Below are 21,099 nucleotides of genomic sequence, written 5' to 3'. Positions count from 1 at the left end.
TGAATTCCGTAAATATAGTTAGAGCATGCTTGGGATTGTTCCAGTATTATGGTGACAAGTCAATTTTTTCACCCGTTACAAGATTTAAAAACCTATTGTCTTAAATGCACACTAAATAAAGTTCAATTAATTTACAACCATCAATTGATACTAAATATTGGCTGCAGTATAACAAAAACTATTTTCTACGGGTTTGAGAGGTAGTTTTGTTGATGTATTTTGTTAAGGACCGCAAAAGATGATGTTGTGTTGGCTGTTGTTTGGAATCTTTAGCATCAGATTTCTCTTTGTCAAAGACGAAATTATTATCTAATTTTACCGAAAAAAAGCAGTTTTTTACTGCAGAACGTTACAAAAAAGTAAAAGTAATATAAAGTAATTTTACCTCAACACTGTCAAGGTAAATTTTTACCTTATCTCAAGTTAAAGTAAAATTAAGGTGAACGGTACCTTAACTTTAACGTAACAACACTACTTTAACTCCACAAAGGTAAATTCAACTTAAACTTTTTAGTTTGTGCTATTAAAAATTCTGTATAATATTAAAATATTCAAAAGAGCTCGGTTTTTACACAATCTTGCTGAATGAATGTGTATTGTACATTTCTGCGGAGACCAAGCGTTGCAAATAATTCTGTTCAACATTTCAAAGGCTAATTTTAAGCAGCATGATTAAAAGTTTTACAACATTGAATTGAGAGTTCACATAATTTTATATTTCATCTCGTTAAAGGATGGTTGTCGATACATATGGGAAAATTCAAAACTTAAATCAGTAAAATCTAAATTTTGTTCGTTCTTGATAAAAATAACATTTTTTGTATCTGTGTTAAGTTGAAAAACGAAAGACAATAAGAAGTAAATAAGATTTCAAGGGTTCCGTACCTTGGCTAACCAGTTTATCGGACAATTCTTTGATATTTTTATTTTAAAAACATTTTCGTACTGGTGCTATTTGTCAATAAAACGCTTCAATGTTTGTTGTGTCTTGATTTTTTAAAACACTTATATAGAGCTATTTGGCTTTAGAAAGTTTTAAAACCTTGAAAAAATTAAATAAAAGTGGGGATATTTCTGCCAAAAGTAGAAAGTCTAGATGAGGTATAAGAGTGATTCAAAAAACCAACCTACGCCAATGTTTTTGTTAATTTTTTCTTTTTGCTCTGTTTATTAATTGTAACAACTATGGGAAGCCAGTACTTAGTTTTTTTTGAAAAATCAAAAATTGAGTGGCACTGCTTTAGATTTTAGACTGATCAAAGGTTCGAACACCGATCAAAAAAATCAAAATACTTTTGTACAAAAACACACAAAGACTGACTGATTATTCTGCAACAAACATTTCTGTGAACTTTTATATGCCGATGTGAATCACAGATTACAGATTATTGCAGTTATATTGAATTTGGTATGTTTTTTTGAAAAAAACTAGGGATCAACATAAAATAACGAAATATCTGATTGCATGGAGTTGCACGTTTATTTTTGTAATAATCGAAACTATTGAGGAGTAGGTCTTTAATGTTATAGAACCTCAATCATTATTTGATTCAATCATAATGAAGGCAATTTTTGTGTGACAATTGAATTCAAAGTTTGTCGTTTTTTAAGATGTTTTTGGAGCCATCTTAGTTTCGCATAATTTGTTGAGTCATACCAATTTTAAATTAAATATACCAATCGCCCATAGTCTACATTTTTTTCAAATCTTGCCGACGAATTTTGCTAAAAGAATGCTAAGCTGAGAAACAAGCAACTGCGAAAAGTGTTCATGATTCGGCTTTATAGTCGCCGGCACTTTTTACATTAAAACGTGCGCAAAGTCATTATTTTGTGATTAATTGAAATATATTCAGTGAAAAAATTTTCGATTATTTTACTGAACGATTTAGCAATTCACATTGCAAAGCAAATGCTTGATACCAGACTAACTTTTATTTTTCAGTTTTGAGTCAATGTCAGTTATTAAGTTTACGTACACGCAATGTTATACGTCCCCAAAAATGTCAATTTCTGTTTATCAGCGAAAACATTTATTACATGTTAATGATATAACAACTATTTGATGGTGATTTGTTGTATGAAACATGGATACTACCGAATAAATCATATTTTGGCACTACATACAGGATTTGAATCAACAGAAGACCAAAATGGGGGGGGGGGGGGTAGACCAATTATTGCAAAAAAGAATATCAAAAAGTCAACAGATGTCAGCTACAGGCAATTATATGGCAGAATAATAATGGCAAAATTGATGAATTTCACATTACGATGCCCCAAAGTTGAAGCCCCAGGCCTAAGTGCACTCTGATCAGAACCTGTACATAGCAGAGGCCCGTTGTTCGAGTAAAATTACTCGAGTTTGTTGCCATGCTTCACGGGATCGTTTCAAGATTAGGGTTGTAAGCATGTGTGGACATTTGTGGCAGTTAGCTCATATTTGCTTCAAGTTTGGACATAATCTTCACAGTTTTGATGCCTATTTTTGGGAATGCCTATAAAGCACACTCTATTTTGAAACTCTTTCCCCACCCCTTGTCACACTTGTCCATGCCATCAAAGTTGCGACGTTAAAAGCAGCGATGGTTAATGCTTGTCCATTTGACAGAAATGAAAGTTAACCTAATTGGTAATTAATTTCAAAAATATCCCTCGCAATAATAATTGTGGATTAAGAAGAATTTGCAAATGCCTATATCGCGCTCATATGAACAAATACGACTCTAATTTGGGTTTGATCTAATTAATAATTAGATTCGAGCAATAGAGTCTTTCACAGTGCTTACAAACGTTTGAAAAAACTTATGTTTTTTTCTCTCAATTATTTTCCGGTTAAAACCACCATAATTCGTCGTGAATAAAATTGACGCAAAGTAAAAATTGATGAAGAGATAATGTCACTATTATCAACGAAATGCCAAAAAACTAAAACCAGCAACCTGGGCTTTTGCCAATTAATTCTTAATTGAGCGCACAACATCTCGAAACCAGAATTACAGGGCCTGGAAATCAATTTGTGCAATGCTTAGTTGGGTCTGAACAAACGTCACTTTGTTCTGGAACGGTTTGATCACAGGTCCCGTACCTGTTAATCCTGAACTGTTACTCTATTGTGACAACAAAAACAACAACATTTTCAAATTTAAGTATTTTGGTACCACTTTTAAAAACTGCCATGCTGGTCCTTCTGTTCATTTTGTTCGTAGACACCAAAGATTAATTAGGTCGAGTTCCACACGCAAGTGACATCATGTGATCAAACTGGTCCTGACCAAAGTGACATTTTATCAATTCCACGTAAGCATCGCACAAATCGATTTCTACGCGCTTGATTAAACATCAAGTGGCAAACAGCTACGTTGATTGGTTCGAGTGAGTGAAAAGACATCAGTTTTGTCGTACGATTATGAGCTCCCAGAAAAATTCATTGCTTCCTTGTTTTGGTTTTCGCTTTGTCTTTGCATTGTTGTATCTCGTTTTCCCGTGCCAATTTGGTAATGTTAACTAAACCACTGATGCTGTAGCAACTAATCTTGATGTCTACGACTTTACCTGAGAGGAAAAACAACTATCGCGTCTTTGGTCTTTTGCCGAACTTAGTTACATTTCTGAGCTCTTTGAACTAAATTTTCTTATATCGGTCAACAAATTTATAATTTTCCACAAGAAGTGTCCAATTTTAGAATTGCTTTCAATGATACGCTTTTTTTGGGGGCAAGGGAACACTACCCTCGTATTCTAATTACTTCTGATGTGAGTGGTCTAATAGTTTTCAGAAATACGGTTCTGCGATTGTGCTCAGAAGTGCTGAGGACGAAAAGAGGGTAAAATTCATTTTCTGTATATTTAGAAATTACCACTCCAATTTTGTTTTTCATCCATTGGTGCTAGCGTCCCTAAATTTCAACTATCTTCTACGGCGTTCAGCTCCCACGTTAGTCATCAAATCCAACCCTGCAAATGAAAATTTGCACATTTTGCCTTGCTCTAGTTAAGTTATATATAATCGATTTTTTTCCATCTGTTTTACAATTTTATTGTTTTTTTTTCTATTTCTTCGGTTATTGAAATTTTGTTCAAAAACTTTACATCAATTGTGTTTCATAACAATTTTTTAATTCTTGCAGCCTAGAATTGTTGACAGAGGAGTTATCATCCCTAATTAGATAACATCCAAATCTGTTTTCTGATAATGCTCTTCTCTTTTAATTGGAACTTCAAAAAAGTATTGCCATTTGTGGTGATTTTTTGTTCCGACCCAGTTGCCGGGGAAGGAACTATTTACTACTCAAAGGGTTTTTTGTTCAGTCAATTTTGGCCGATCGATATAATCATCGTAGAGAGTTGTGGTTGTGAGTGGTATTATTAGAAAACTCATGCAGCGTAGAATATGGAATTAAAAAGATTTTTTTTATTTTCGCTTTTTAAAGTGAGTTATCTAGGTTTAAAGTTTGGTGAATAGGAGACGATAAATTACCAAAAATGCTTTATTTATTTTAGAGATACTGAAAAAAAAATGTTTAAAAACTGATCTATATCGCAAACATTTGAACAATTGAGTGTTTTCCTAGACGCGATCTTCATCTCACCATGGATCCTTACGTTTAAAAAATTGTAGATTTTAGCGGCGCGTGGCCTTTTTTCTCAAAATATTTGCTCATTTATAGATTTTATGTACATCTGTATTTTATGTAAATCTTTATGTAAATATGTAAATCTTTATACACTATTTTACTGACACGCATTTCCAATCAGGCGTCAACTATTGATAGATACCATTTACAAAAATTGAGGCCCAACAAACATATATTATTATCTCAGAATTCAGCTTATTGTTTTTTGGTTCTAACAAACTGATTTCGTAAAGTTCTATGGACTTCTTATGTCACTTTAATTTTTAATACTTTTTGTAGTCCAATGACTTAATCTCCCCAAACAAAAATCGAATTGGCTTTTTTATGGTATAATATACCTATAATTGGTATAGGTCAACATAGTCGACGTTTTGAGTCGTTATATAATGTCTCATGACTTTGAATATATTTGTTTTAAACAGCTGGACGTGAATTATTAAATTTTGTCATTATTTTATTGTATTTCTCTCAAATTTGGACGTAAAATCAGTGGAAACAGGCTCAAATCCGTTTCTTGGAATTTATAATTTAGTGTCTGTAACGGTTTTAAATATAACTAATGGTTTCTTGGTTTTGATACTACGTTTTTTTGACTTTTTTTTATTTTGTAGCATAATTGCATAATTTATAGGTCCTCTTTGTTGCATGTAGAAAAATACCACCTGATTGGCAGGTCCAATTAAAGGAAAACATATTTGGGAAAACGCACAGTGTTGAAAAAAAAGCATATTTGAATCCTTTAATTGTTTTTGTTGAATGGTTATGCTTTTGGGCTGTGACACAGTTCTCTAGAAAAAAAAAGTTGTTTGCCTTTTATTGTTTTTTCTATTGTTGTAGGACGCATAATTGATAAAGATATGTCTCAATTGATTCCCCAGGACGTACAACTGAACCTATTTAAGGATTTCAGTTTATAGCTATTTGTTTTATTGACATTCAAAATAACTTTTAAAAAAAACTTTTTTTCAACTGTCTCATTTTTGCTCTCACTTTTGTCACCATGTAACTCAGTCCCACTAATGTGAAGTCTTGGATGCTTTTGTTGATTCAAACTTTTTTTCTCTGTTAGTTATATCTTTTGACTGATGACTTCCACAATTAAATTTCATACAAAATGTTCCAGATTTCTGTGCTGTTCTTTTTTCAGGTTTCTTTTTGTCATTTCTCTGTAGTCTTTTTATGAGAACAATCTGAAGATGTTCAGATTAGAAGCAAGAGATGTTTTAAAGTTCTTGCAGGTAAGATCCTGTAAATGTAGTGCCTTGAACACTGTGGTGTCGTAATTTCTATTGTGCAGTTTTGGCTTCTGCCTGTATCTGTTGTTTTTTTTAGTCTTGTGACTTAGCCTCATAAATAACACTCTCAACTGGTTTTCTCTCATGTTCCAACTGAAACCATCTCCTTTTGCAGAATCATAATTCTAAAACAAATTTGGAACTTGGGGCTTAACCATTTTTAATTTATTTTCAGTCGATTTGTAGCATAGTCTGTGTAAATACAGGTCACAACCCAGTGAGCTATAATTTAATCTCAGCCCCGTTTTAGTTTCATTTGTTTGTTTTTCGCCTGTGATACTACTGTTTTTATGAGACTTCATCAAATGTTTGAGATTTTTATATTTTTTACGTTTTACATGATTGTAAAATGTTCTAGATTTCTATGCTGTTCTATTTTCGGGTTTCTTTTTGTCATTTCTACGTATTCATTTTATCAGAAAGACATGAAGATGTTCCGACTACAAGCAAGTGGCGTTTTGCAGTTCTTGCAGATAAAATCTTATAGATGTAGTGCCTTGTACACTGTGGTGTCGTAATTTTTATTGTGCAGTTTTGGCTTCTGCCTCTATTTGTTGTTATTTTGTAGTCTTGTGACATAGCCTCATAAATAACACTCTCAATTGGTTTTCTTTAATGTTGCAACTGAAAACATCTCTTCCTGTTGAAACGTGTTTCTGAAACATTTTTTGTTTTTGGGGCTCAGCCATTTTTAATTTATTTTCATTCCATTTGTAGCTTAATCTGTGTAAGCACAGGTCTGTGTACCCAGTGAGCTATAATTTAATCTTTATACCATTTTTAGTTTCAACTATTTGTTTCTCGGCTGTGATACTACGGTTTTTACGAGATTTCGTCAAATGTTTGAGATTTTTATATAATTGAACTTTTCTAAAAAATTTTTTTTATATTATAACATTTATGGTAGGTCCCCTTGGCTTTGAAATGTTGCACAGATGAACTTTTTCATACTCGTGGTGACATGTTTATGGTTTTAACGCCTTCACAGACATTTCACCGCAAAAATGAATTGAACTTTTAAACTTGGCCGATATTTGTCCTTCTTTTTGTATTCGTATGACGTGCACTGGATAATGACAGCTCTCAATTGAATCCTATCGAGATATAGATGATCATTTTAATGATTTAAGTTAATATATAATGATAATAATCACTTGGAACTTAATTATTTTCTATAACAGAAACGTATTTTTGAACTTCGCACTTTTTTGTTTTTTTTGTCGACCTCTTACCTAGTCGATTGAGGACAGGTGACATATCTTTTCTAATAAAGTATAGGTTAACTTGTTTTGTTTATATTTTATCTGATGCGAGTTTGATTTGGTTATGATTTTTGAAATACTGATATCGAATTTTTGTTGTAATTGTTGTTTGTTATTTGGTTTTCATTATTGTCTTTTCTAGTAGTCCTATTAACAGCAAGTTTCATCGACCCTTTAGCGTGGAATTTTTGTATTCCAATAGTGGTATATTGATTGATATTTGTTGTTGAAAGTTTTCTATCTCTTCATCATGTGGTAGTCAAATAAGGCAACAATGTAGATGAGCGGGATTGGAAGATTATGTGCGTACGCACATTACCAAGCCTCCTTAATCAATACTACTATCAGGATTGTTTTGTGATAACGATTAATATCAGTTTGCTTTTATACTTTTTCTTGTTCTTCAGTAATTTTTATTTGTCAAGATGTTAACAGGACTCGAATTTGTTCAACCTAAGATAATGTTTTTCTGCCAATCCTTGTCCCCCGATCCTATTGACAAGAGATTGAAGTGGTCATTTGATACAAGGAGGCTCAGTAATGCGCGGAAGCCCATAATGTTCCGACTACTCTCACTCCCAACCTCTGGTTATTTGTTTGGACGAGAAGGTTGAAATCTTTATTCAGAGTTATCTCAAACAAAAATTAGAAGTATATGAAATAATGACATGGAACTGTTGATAAATATTTCACGACGTAGTTGAAACTAAATATTCAAAAACAAAACTTAAGAGTCATTAGCCAATTAAACATGTGTTTTAATAAAGAAAGAGGGTGAAGTGGTAAAATTAGGAAACAAGGATGGAAAGAGCTGGAAATGATGCCTTGTGTTAACTTGAAAAATCGTTTTACTTCAAGGCAACAATCGTACTCAGAAAACAATTTGAGATGCTACAATTTTGATACGACTAACCTCAGGCTAGCATGTGTCGTACACGGTTACTGTGCGAGACGAAAATGTGTTGATTCGCGATGCGAATCAAGTGATTTAATTGGTTATGCTGAATGGCTGAGCGAATTAGCTTTATTAGATTTGAGAAGACTGGATTAATTACCACTGTGTTGATTGCTAAACCTCAACTTACTGTCTATCGAGGTGCGATTGAGCTAGTTTATTGGATTATTGTATTCTGCTAGCGAATAGAAAACATAACTGGGATGAATTAATTTCAACTGATTACATTGACAGTTTTAGATTGAATGAACAACTTAACAACATAAAAACGAACAGATTTTCAACATGCAAGAATTAAGAACAACTCAAAATGTTTACATCACGGTGTGAACATAATTATAAACAGACTAAAATATGGGAGGTAGCAAGGAATGAACAAGTTTGAATAGAAACACCACAGACATAAACAAGTTATGATTAGAGGGCAGATTGAATTAGTACTATAAATGGAAATTAGCAACGGAATGATGAAATGGAGTGGTGCGTTGGTACCTACAAAGTCAAAACCAGGAAGTTAATGACAAAAGAATGTTTCCAAACAAATGGAATAACCTTAATGTAAGGAAAAGCAAAAAAGACAAGACAGGAGATTATCAAATAACCAAAACTTTGTCCAGAGACAAAAACTGGTGAAATGTGATAAATTTCTTTATAAAAGAACTATAACGCTTACAAACACCTCAAAAACACCAAACTTCTTCGATTTCATGAGATCATAGGAAAACAGCATTGGATTTGTTTCAGTAAATACCAGTGGGAAAAAAACGATTAAAAACAGTTAAATGATCAGTTTTGATTATTAAAAACAAAGCAAATTGGAACTGAAAGTTGAATAAAAAAGTTCAATTTGGATCAAAAGTAACTCTGGGCCGGAAAATACGAGTTCTTTTTGCTGCTTAGAGGGCAGAAAAACTCAATATCCGACAATGCTTGTAATCTACTACACGAAAACGTTAATTTGGAGTAAATTTTGTGGATATTGCAAGGAACGACGAAAAAATGCTCAGTTTTGCTCCGACATAGCGTAATAAGTTACAAAACTTCAAAATAGCAAAATTTTTCATATCACACTCACAAAGATTCACATGTTTTGAATTACGCTCATCCTCGAAAGTTCAGCCTATATTAACCAATATGTAGGTATAAATCCAGACAAATCGTTGTCTAACTTTCGTTTCGAAAATATAGAACTCGAAAATGAGGCTATATTTATATTACTGTTTTTTTAAGTCCTAAAAAGTTATTTGAGCTAATCAAATGAAAAATTTGTGAATATTTTGAACAAATGTCACTTTATAATAACGGATTGTTTAATATTTGTGCGATGTCTAAGATAGTGTCAAATTTGCGTGTAACTAAAAAACAGCTGCATAAATCAGAAACTGATGCAAAAATTGAGAACGATCGAAATAAAGCTCGATTCTTTATTTAAATCTAAGAATGGTTTATTTGGTGCCAATTTTCATGAAGTGAAGCTAAATTTTCACGACTCTCGATATATTTGCGATCTCATGATTTTCGATATATTTGTTTTTTAATAAAAAAAAATAAGTGAAATTTTGAACCTCATAATTTTTCAATCATAGTTCAGCCAACTTCTAGTTTAGTAATTTTAAACACTGATCCCATCCTGTTTCAAGAAAAACAACGTTACTCTGGTTAGCAATTTTCTGTTGTAACCATTGGTTTTATGAAATTAACAGAACGAGTTTTCAAAAAAATTGATTTTCAAAAAATTCTGCTGCGCTTTTCTGTTTTCTTGCCCATTTAACACTGGTCATCACGGACTGATTTTAACGGCAGTTCAGGCTGACATTGAAAATATGTGCAATTGAACGTATCTAACATTTTTGACTAATAGATTACTATTCTAGTGGCTTCTATATTTTTCTCTCTCAAATTTGAGTTGATTTTCAAATTATTGTTTACTTATTATTGATTACTTATCATCGTCAGTTGATACAGAATGATTTAAATGGCAATGAAATTATTTGTTTTCAAATTTCAGGGTAATTTTGAATTTTGCATCTTTTGTTCTCTTTGTCAACTAGTAACTTAGATGGAACTTAGTTTTTTTCAGGACATATTCTATTCGTGTTTTTGATTAAAAAAGCAGTGACCTAGTCTTTTTATTGAGAAGTTTCATTGCCTTCCCCAGGGGTTACATGTGAGGCAATCTGGCGTTTTTCAGTTGGTTTCGATTACTATTGATAATAATGGTTTTAAAATTGCCAACGGGTTTTATTATTTTTGCTCAATTCTTCCTATTTTTGTCAGCTTATTACCTAGTCTCATTATGTACAAGTTCCATTTTTTGCAATGAAGTGCAAGTTAGTTTGCTTAGTTTCATTTTATTTGACTTTTTTTTACCTTGTTACTAAGTGATTTCTTTATTATTAATAGATAATGAATTTTGCGCGCACTTAATAATTTTAGTTGTTTTAATTTTACTGTGTCCTGTCTTCTGTTCCAATTAGTGTCAAGGCTCATTTTTTTCTGAAATGCCGTTTCTTGTTCTTTTAGTAGTGATTTGAGCTTGTTGCGATTTTTGTACTAATACACCAGTTATTTCTGAACAGTATGCAAATTTTAACACTTCCTGATTTGTAAAGCAATTATATCATTGTATATTGGTTAGTGGGTTCAAAATTTTTTGCGCACACGGACAGTACCAAGCCTCCTTAGTAAATGTAGTTGCATTTCAGCTTGTAGTCAAGTCAAGATTGTTTTAAATTTTTTTAAACAACATCTGTTCACAATTTATTTTTCTTGTGAACTCAACTTTCTTCTTGAAATTTAAAGCTATGTTCTCTGTCAATTCATTTTTGTCAAACATTCCCTATCAATTAAATCCCATCTGTTCAAGAAATGTTCACAAACTTGTGGTGTAGTATCTTTGGTCTAAATTAATTTCTTAAAAAAGAAAGTCAATGAAAGAAAAACCTACCTTCTTTTCTCTTCTCCTATCAATTTTGAGAAGCTCAAAATAAATCAGTCTTCAGGCAGTAAAAACCAGACAGTAATTTGCAAACAAATTGCAAAGATCAGTTTGCTCAAAAAATAGCAAACAAATAAATTACTGGACATCTTAATGATTATTCGAACTTAGAACAATTTAGTTTTTTTTTAAATGAAGTAAATTTTTTTCTGTTTGACATGACAAATCAAAAAACAGTATGATGTTGAAACAAAAATTTTCCCAAATTTCTTATTGAAATACACACCTTTTTGTATATCAATTAACTAAATAGTGAACACTCTATAGTTTGTTTGGTTATTGATCGGTTTTGAAACAATTGGAGATTTGAAACAAAAGGTTTAAATCAAGAAGTAAGAAATAGAAGAAAATCAAACAATCAATTAAGAATAACAGAACGGAAATGACGGAGACAGCAATCTTCTTCCTTCAGCTCTTAAACGGCTGTTCCTATCCTTCTATGGTACAAAAATCAATCTTGTGATCAATTTAGCCCACTCTAATTGAAACTAAAACTTTTATTTAATTAGATGAATATGTTTTGACTATATTGTATGAATTAAATTTTTTAAACTGAAAAAACATCAAATTGTTTCTTGGCGTCTACTTCGGCTGTTTTCATACTTTCAGTAAAATTAAAATACCAATCAGTTTGGAAAGCTTGAATAGAATCAAGTTTGTATTAGAATCAATTTAAACCTTTGAATACAAGAAACGTGAAATAGAAAAATCTATTTTGTTCTATCCTTAAATGTTGCAAGTTTTGCTGTTACAATTTTTAATGCTAATTAAAGAACTATTTCATCGTGTCAGAATCATATCAAACCTATAATAATTTGGTTTTTGTACTTCTGCAAAAAAAACTTGATTCCTATTTTTAAGCAAAAAAATATAGGTGACTTTAGATTTATTTTTTAATGGAACAATTAAATTTTTTAACATTCTGACAAGGACGATTCTTTTCTGTTTTTACTGCTGAAAATTTTCTGCTGACCGAACCGTTTTTTCCACTAAATTGCTAATTATCTGGAGGCCAATAGAGCTTTTTTGAAGATCACTGGAAAAATCAGGAGCAATCAACAGAAATTAGAACTGAAAAAGGACAGCTTTTTCCGCTTGTTGTTGTTTGTGCTATTTCGGTTGATGTTGTCTCAAGTATTCATTGGTCGGTCAATCATGTGAGTTTCCAAATGAACTTGGGGATGCTGGTTTCAGGTTTTAGCAAAAATGCCCACCAAGAGTTACGAAATTGATCGCATTTTTCAGAAAAAAAACTCATCACCTTTCCTCTTGTTATTCAAAAAAAAATTCAATGAACATATCTGGTCATCATTAGAAAGTCCTTTTTATAGAATCCCTAACTTGCAAAAAAAATTGTTTTTCAGGTAGCCAGACGAACCAGAAAAGTCATGCGAACCTTCACTGCGTTCTGATGAAAATTTTTTTTCGATTTTCTTGTTGGTCAAGATCAGAGTTGTTCAATTGGTTACAATTTCTGGCAAACATAACCTGAGAAACTAACTACAAGGTCCTAGATTGTTTTAAATATTAAATTAAGATCAGAGAGAATTAGGGAGAAATTAAATATTTTTTTCTTTTCTTGTAAAAATGTATCTTCTGTATGAATACTTTCGGTTTCCATGTTTTATAAAACTTTCCTGTATTGGATATATCGGCAATCAGTTGAACTACAAAAACATAAAAAATTAAAACATGTCCTGAAAGGAAGAGAAAGAATAATTGAAAGAAAAATAATTTCTTCAGATTTTTTTTCGAATAGGTTTCTAAACAAGTTCCCCTTTTTCAGTCCGTGTTATTTAAGCATTTTCGGGTAATCTTTTGGAGTTTTATTAATACACATTACTAACATTTCTATGAAAAGACTATTTTAACATAATTTAATTCACAGCACCCAACCCCCCCCCCCCCCCCACCTCCAGTCCTGCTCTCAACCCCAAGTATAATTCCTCTCTTCTGTTCCTGTTTTTCTTCCAGTTTTTAAACAGTTCCCTTTTTATCAATCTGAGTTAAATTTGGTAATTTTATAAAAATCAAAAGTAGACTCTAGGTGCTAGATTTGATATTTCTTTTTTCCGCTATGATGCGTGAGCAAAAAGTGACTGAAGAAGAAAAAGAGCCAGCCCCACATTTGTATCCCCATTTTGAACAATGTTGGAACAATAATCCAGAAATTTTAGTTTCACGTTCAAATTTTCTGATTTATTCTCTACAGTTTTACATCTCACAGTTGTTTCTCAACCATTTTTGTTTTAGTGTTTCTAATGAAAATCGGGAAATTCACGTTAACAAAGACAACTGGGTGCAATTTTTTATTTGATTGTCAAGTGTTTCAATTTTCGTTTAATAACCTTTTCAAAAGAAAATTCATAGCCTCGCTCAATTTTTTTTGAAAAAAGGACAATGAGCATGTGATAAAAAATTATCTGCTCTGCTTGTTGACTATTTTGTTTCGAGGTTTCTTAAGTTGGTATTGATGCAACTGTGACACAAAATTCGGTCACCGGCGTTTTAGGAGCCAAATAAGATTTGCAAACTGTGAAATAATCTTTACCTTGCTTCGGAAGTTTAATTTCTGCGCTCATTGATCAAATTTTTGAAGACGAGAGGGAGTCGGGACATTACATACGAACGCACCTGACCGAGCATTCTTTTTTACCATAAGCTTGGTTCAAAAACATCTGTTCACTATAATATCATCCCGAAATTGAGTTCGTTTGCAAACGAGTTAAGTCACCATGATCAAATTGTTTCGCAAGCATTAATGTTCAACACCGCGTCTTAGACTGTCAAAATTTGAAGCTAGTAAAAAAGACCAGCAAAAAATTATGCCTGGATCATTTCCGCAGATTACGGCTCATACTGCTTTTCAAATTTTTCCAGAAAACAATAAATTGAATTTAAATTGGAATAAATTTGGTGCAGTTGTGGCGACGTTTTTGCTTTTTTCCATCGACAGCAACAGCGTTTCTGCTTTTCCTTTCGTTTTGATTTCAATTCAATATTTGACACTTATCTCAATGATCTGTTTGGTTTATAATCCGGCACACATTTTGTCCAATATTTACTTATTTGAGCGCCGATTTGGCCTAACGCATACTTTTCGCAATTATAAATTAGCAAAATACGCAGAATTTTAATCTATGTGGTGTGAAAACTGTCACGTATTATCTTAATAACTGCCAAATTCATCCATTTACAGAAGTTAAGATGACCCCCAATGGCCATGGAAAAACTGCATATCCATAAGGAAAAAATTCCAAGTGACAAAAAAGGAAAAAATTATTTTGAAAAACATGTGACACCAATTCAGTTGTTTCTCCTATTATTTCTAAACGCAACAGGAAATTTCAAACTTTTAAAAATAGAAACAAAACAATTTTGTCTTATCGAACTTTAAAAATATAAATGAACGGTTATCGATTTTATTGAAAATGTTTTTAAAGCTTGCTTAGCATAAATTATGGAGATATTTGCAACAATTTACTCACAAACTGCCGGACATCATAAAAGTTAGCACAAATTTATCACAAAAACTTAATTGAAAAATTGTTACAATGTTCTTGATCACTTCTTGAACACACAGCAATAGATAGCCCCCCCCCCCCCCCACCATCTCTGACCATGTGAATAGGAATTATCTTATCACGATACTCTGAGCGAGTAAAAACCAGTTTCCCGTATTAATTTTTGTCAACCGATAGCAGAGTTTTAAATATAAAAACTTGAGCCCAAACTTTGCTGCTTTTTATAAAAATTAAAATAAAAACTTTAATATTTGATGTTGGTTTTAGCGACCGATCGAAACAACCGAAGGCGTTCGTTCTTTGTGCCACCTCGGGAACCAATCAAAAAACAGCGATCTCTCTCCACCGGACCTCATATACTTCCCACAATCGCCCAAGAAGATCGAACAGCAGCTGGAAAACCAGCTGGGAAAATTTGCAGGGAAAACTATCCTCAATCTGATCACAAACAGTACGATCAATTAATGGTATGTTTTGAAAACGAGGTTGAAGAAAATGGGAAAAGCGGGATTGATGGGAGAAGCAAAAGCAGGTCTGTTTTTCAAGACGTAAAACATGCGAAGGGCCTGGTTGAAAGTGGAGGTTGCAGTTTACACAATCAACTTTCAAACATTCACAAAGATCGTAAATCTGCTGGAAATTACCCCGTAGAAGCTGGGCCTGTTACAAATAAACATTACTACACGAGCCAAATTGGTCCTGACACGGAAAAGTTACAAAGTGAAATATGTCTAAGTAGTAGAAGTAATAACAGACCTGCATTGGACTCTTGTACGCACCATTGCCTTAAATGTTGTTCCGGATCTAATAGAAACAGTATTAGTTATTCTAATTTTGGAACTCTAACCGGCAATTGTATTCCAGAATTTAGTAAACAATATGGCTATGCACTAGATAAGCAGCCACCGCTCGCCAGAACAGTTGGGGGAAATTGGGAAGAAAGCTTGCGTTGTTTTCACGACCGCGAACCTTTTGAGACTGAGGAGCGGAATTTAGTGGATTTGAACAGCAGTCGACGACACGTAGACCAGGGGATCAATTATCCCAGTGCGGGAAAAGTAAGCCAGGAATATGCCAAGCATAATATGCGGGTCACTCCTACTCATAAATATGCTTCTGCCAACCAGCATGCTTGCTACCCCAACGTCACACCCAATTCCAGCCAATCAGAGCGCTGCAAAATTTGTTCAGCCGGTTCGACAAAGCGTACTTTATATGAAGGTAATGAAAAGCTGGAAGTTTGTTCAGAAGGTTGCTTGAAAAGTGGTGACGTAAGCAACTCTGTTCCTTTGAATAATCAGGAAATCGTGAATAATAGTGGGGAAATTGGAACTAGTAGCGTTTGGAGGCCAACTGTTAGTGGCGCTTTGAATAACAACTCTTTGTATGGAATTTGCAGAGCACTTGAAAGATCTTGTCCAAATTCAAACCATGAGCAAAATTCTCAAACTGAAAGTAAAGTTAGCGGATTTGATTTCAAACATAGTAAATCTCCCACGCCGCAAATGGTAAAAGAGATTAAATTACAACACAACTGCACAAGTAAAGGGGAAACTATACAACAGTGGCAAACCAATACACAAGGTAACAATGCCAACCAAGGAAACAAACTTGTGACGTCAGAGAACTTATCAAAACCTGCCGAGCCAGACTTCAACGATCGAAAGATAGGAGACAGGGAACCAAAAATCCACAACTCCTCAAATCAGAGGTGCCAGCGCGCTGTCCCGGAATTAGCCAACAGTTCCCTGTTTGGGCAATCGATCCAGCTCCGAAATAACCCAAACTTATCCTGCCCAATCGATTCTGGAATCTTCGGGTTTGACCCGAAATTACCCCACCCAGGTGCTAACAATTATCGCTCTTCAGCTAATTTTGAATTTATCAGAACAAAGCCAGAATTATCAAACTTATCTCAAAGTTTCAACAGATCATTACAGCAAAACCAGAAGGATTTTGATTTATTACCGAAATTTATTAATAATAATCCGGAATGCAAACAGAGCTTAAATGTGAGCAAATTTGCCAGTTTACCTTCCATAAGTTATTCGAAAAACGTAACTGATGCTCAACCTTCAGTTGATTTTACCTCTTTGACCCAGAAAAGCAGTAGTGATTCAAAAATTGAAAGCAAGAAAAAGTCTCCAGACATCGCAGGAACTTCAGGTAACAAACAAACAAATCAATTTTGCAGTCAACAGCAGGAAGTCTCAGGGGATGCTTGTTCACACGCGGATGGTGTAGGGTCTTGCACAAAACAGGGAAAGGAGGAAAAAGTTTCAAAGATATTTCCCGCGTCGCTCCATTCAAACACCCCCAGCCCCTTTGGGCTTCCTTTCGACGAAATCCACCCTGCAAACATAGCGCCCAACGCCGACATCTATTGCAATTGCACCCGACGCCCGACCCAATTCTCGGATAACCTTGCGGAACACCATCCAAGGTCATCCGAACATCATTCAAACCAGCGACAATTCTTCGGCGAGAGCTTCTTGAACCCCGGACCAAGACACCTTTCGGCTCCTTTAGTTGTTAGAGAACCCTCATTTGATGAGAATTTGATGTCTGAGCCTTCCAAATCAAGAAATAATGTCGCTTTAGAAAATTTGAACATATCCGATTCTTCGAAAAACAGCTCAAATACCAGAAAAGAATCCTCAAAGTTGCCAAAAAGTCCGGTCCAGTCACCGGGAACTTTATCATTAGTAACTAGAGACAAACATCAACGTGCAGTAATAAACGTGAGCGGTTTGAAGTTCGAGACCAAAGTCAGAACTTTGGAAAGGTTCCCGTCAACTCTACTCGGAGATCCTGTCAAGCGTCTGCGATATTTCGACCACTGCAGAAACGAATACTTCTTTGACCGGAATCGAGCCGCGTTTGAAAACATTCTTTACTATTATCAAAGCAATGGGCGATTACGGCGACCCAATAACATCCCAGTAGAAATATTTATTGAAGAACTCCGATTTTATGAAATCGAAACTAAAGTTATTCAGAAATTTATCGAAGATGAGGGTTATGTCAAAGAACCCGAAAGGCCGCTACCAAAACACCCGACCCTTCGGCTTATGTGGCTACTTTTCGAATTTCCGGAAAGCTCGCGAGCGGCGCGCATCGTCGCGATTTTATCAGTGACTATAATCGTTTTATCAATTGTTACATTTTGTACAGAAACACTACCTCAGTTTCAACGATTCGAAAAGGACACGTCATTAGATAATCCCTTTTTCGTCATTGAAACACTTTGTGTAATTTGGTTCTCGCTCGAACTTTCTTGCCGTTTTATTTCTAGCCCTAGTAAGTTTAACTTCGCCAAAAATTTAATGAACGCGTTCGACTTGTTAGCAATTTTACCCTATTTTATACAAATTGGAACTGTAGTTTTTCAGCGTGAAAATACCACAGATGGCGAATCTAAAGCAATGTCATTGGCTATTTTACGCGTTATCCGATTGGTTCGTGTATTTCGCATATTTAAATTATCCCGCCACTCAAAGGGGTTGCAAATTTTGGGCAAAACACTGAAGGCAAGTTTGCGTGAGTTGGGTTTACTAATATTCTTTCTGGGAATCGGCGTGATTCTATTCTCAAGTGCCGTATTTTTTGCTGAAGATAATGGCGACCCTGAAAATGAGAATACTGATTTCAAGTCTATTCCGGACGCATTTTGGTGGGCCGTCGTTACCATGACAACAGTTGGCTACGGCGATATTCTACCAAAGTCCTTCCCGGGTAAAATAGTTGGGTCTCTATGTGCGATCGCTGGGGTACTCACAATCGCGCTCCCGGTTCCAGTTATAGTCTCGAACTTTAACTATTTTTACCACAGAGAACACGACGCCGAAGACGCTGAGAAGTTCGAAGTGCTCGACGAATCGCAATTTGAGAACCCGCCGTACGTCTTATCGAAACGCGGCGACGATCCGGAGAATCCGAACGACCAGGAAGACGAAGATCCGGATCCCGGAAACAATGACGTCATTAGGAGAGCCGACAACTTGGGTGCTAGCGGCGAACGCCATTTGGAGCCGAGTTTCAAAGGCAGCCGAAGTTATCACGGTGAGCCGAACCGAGACAAAAACGAGCTCGCAATGGTCATAGTCGACAATCAAGAACGTCCGGACTTCGGAAATGACGTCAAAATTGATCTCGGATCTCCGAGTGAACCGGCAAAATCAAGCCCACCTCGACTGTCAAAACTGCCACCGAAAGAATTAAGCAATCAGAAATCGGAACCAGGAAATTTAGCAAAACTTGACGAATCTTTGGTGTGAAAAACTACCTGCTTGCCCTACCACTATGCTCAAAGAAACACAAAAACTCTAATGCTAGATACTCGCTTTCAGCTAACTATTTTTTAAATAAGTACGACAAATTCGCAAAACTTTTATCTTGTTGCAATCAACTTTATTTTTGAGTCATTAGGTTTCAATTTACTCTATTCCGACTCCATTTTTGGAGATAATGATTATAATTGGAACATCTTTCGGTCGGAAAAACTGTCGAAATCCGAGCTTAGGGGGGGGGGGACGGGGGTGGTGAGACCAAATTAGAGCTACACTATGAAGGAAAAACCGCAAAAAACTTATGTGTGCAAAAAAGAATGCGACAATGAAATTTTCAATTTTAGTTTGTAGATCGCGTAAGAGCGTACTCTGTTAATCGTGACAATGATGACGACGCCTTCAGGGGTACGTTGTACGATGGGGTCGCCGAAATGTCTCTCTTCGTCTCTATGGTTTCCAAATCCTTGTTTTCCTATTACCTTTCAAATTATGTTTCACTCGTCTTTTTTGTTACGTGATTTTCTGGGTCATGAACCACTAAGTTCAAATATAGGCAAGTTAAAATGTTTCGGAGGGAACAAGTTAGCTCCTAAATGATGAAAACGTGAACTTGAAAACAGGTGGCGGTCAAGCAAGCCAATAGATTGCATAACTTTCGGCTTACTTTTACTTCGGCTTACTTTGCGTTCACCTTGAAAACATGATGTCGATAACAGATTTTGTTGCCACTCAACAGGAATAATCCACATGGACCATCTTTCACTGGTATTTTTACATCACATCTATGTGTGCTGACAACCTAGTCGTTTGTTGATCACAACACAATTTTTGCCTAATAATGTATTTAGAATCAAGTTTTTGGTTTAATCCTAATTCATTTCAATTAAAAACTAGGAATTCAGAAGCTTAACTCATATTATGTTTGTTAATTGTTTGTACATTATATTTACAATTGTTTCGATTGTTATTCGGGACTATTTTGTCTGGGACTATTTTGTCTGCTTTTACTGGACTTTTTTGTCTGGGACTGTTTTGTCTGGAAAAATTTTGCAATTTGTGGCTGTTTTGTCTGGGACTGTTTTGTCTGGAAAAATTTTGCAATTTGTGGCTGTTTTGTCTGGAACTGTTTTGCCCGGACACGCTTCCTGAGAAGTTTGTCGTTTAGTTCAACATCTTGAGTTCCGTAGTTCTTCTTGCGATCGTTTGATAGTTTGCTGGAATATAGTTTATGTAAATTCGTCTCAATAGTCACATGACACTGCCTCCTTGGCTATGGCTCTTTTGCCACCCTGTTTTTCAATGACACGATTTTCAGACGTAGCAAATTATCGGTCCCGTCGGTTTCAAGCCACAAGAATTCATAAGAAAACAACTTAAGGTCAACGACATTATAAAAAATTTGAAAAATATTATGAACTTAACGGTAGCTAAACTTTGAATAATTACAAGGCGGCTCGGTAATATGCGATGGCACATAAAGTTCCGACCCCGCCCATCCACAATTTTGGCATAATTGTCTACCAAATGAGGAACAGATAGAAAAACCCAAAAATTATTTTTTGCGAATCCCAAAAAAGCCCAAGTATTTTTCAAAAAATTCTGTATGAACGATAAGATAGCCTCCAAAGCAAACAACTCAGTGGAGTAAAAATTGATGCATTAGATTAGTGTAATATGTCAATATTAAAAAAGCGAGTCAAGACGAACATCAAAATCAAACAACAACAAACATTAATTACATCAAAAAATTTATGTCCATCTTAAAAACTAAATTTTATAACAAAGACAACATACCGTCAGATAAACCTAAAACTAAACAAAAATAACTTATAAATCACCAGAAAACATATGCAACCAGTTCATAAAAAAGTTTGGTAACAATTATACAAAAAGGAACAAAAACAGTAAAGTAAAAAAAAATTAACAAATTTTTTTGAAACAGTTAACTTCAAACTAATAAATACCATTAGGAATCAATTAATATTGCCACAAATTTACGATTACCACCGCTTCTATAGAAAGGCATTAGGACCTGTCCATATTCATTTTTTAAAGCGGCTAAAAAGAACAAAAAAGAACAAACAAAATTTCAATTGAAACTTGCCAGAAAACGCTGTCAAAACCGTCAAGCCAAATTTT

The 21,099-nt window shown here is 34.5% G+C and overlaps 2 protein-coding genes across 2 annotated transcripts in view; one reads left to right on the top strand and one right to left on the bottom strand.

Annotated features, from left to right (window-relative positions):
- LOC142351994 (uncharacterized) overlaps positions 1–19,126 on the top strand; it is a 39,154-nt gene extending 20,028 nt beyond the window's left edge. The window contains exon 2 of the mRNA XM_075404293.1: positions 14,939–19,126. Within this exon, the coding sequence (XP_075260408.1) occupies positions 14,939–18,948 (4,010 nt within the window). The 3' untranslated portion in view covers positions 18,949–19,126. The remainder of the gene's footprint in view (positions 1–14,938) is intronic.
- Positions 1–21,099, bottom strand: part of LOC142351437 (uncharacterized) — a 376,474-nt gene that overhangs the window by 212,727 nt on the left and 142,648 nt on the right. The window lies entirely within an intron of this gene.

This window comes from Convolutriloba macropyga, chromosome 13, assembly GCF_964194025.1.
Source record: "Convolutriloba macropyga chromosome 13, txConMacr16.3, whole genome shotgun sequence".
Lineage (NCBI taxonomy): Eukaryota > Metazoa > Xenacoelomorpha > Acoela > Convolutidae > Convolutriloba > Convolutriloba macropyga.
Note: the sequence above shows the minus strand (reverse complement) of the source record. Positions and strands in the feature narration are given on the sequence as shown.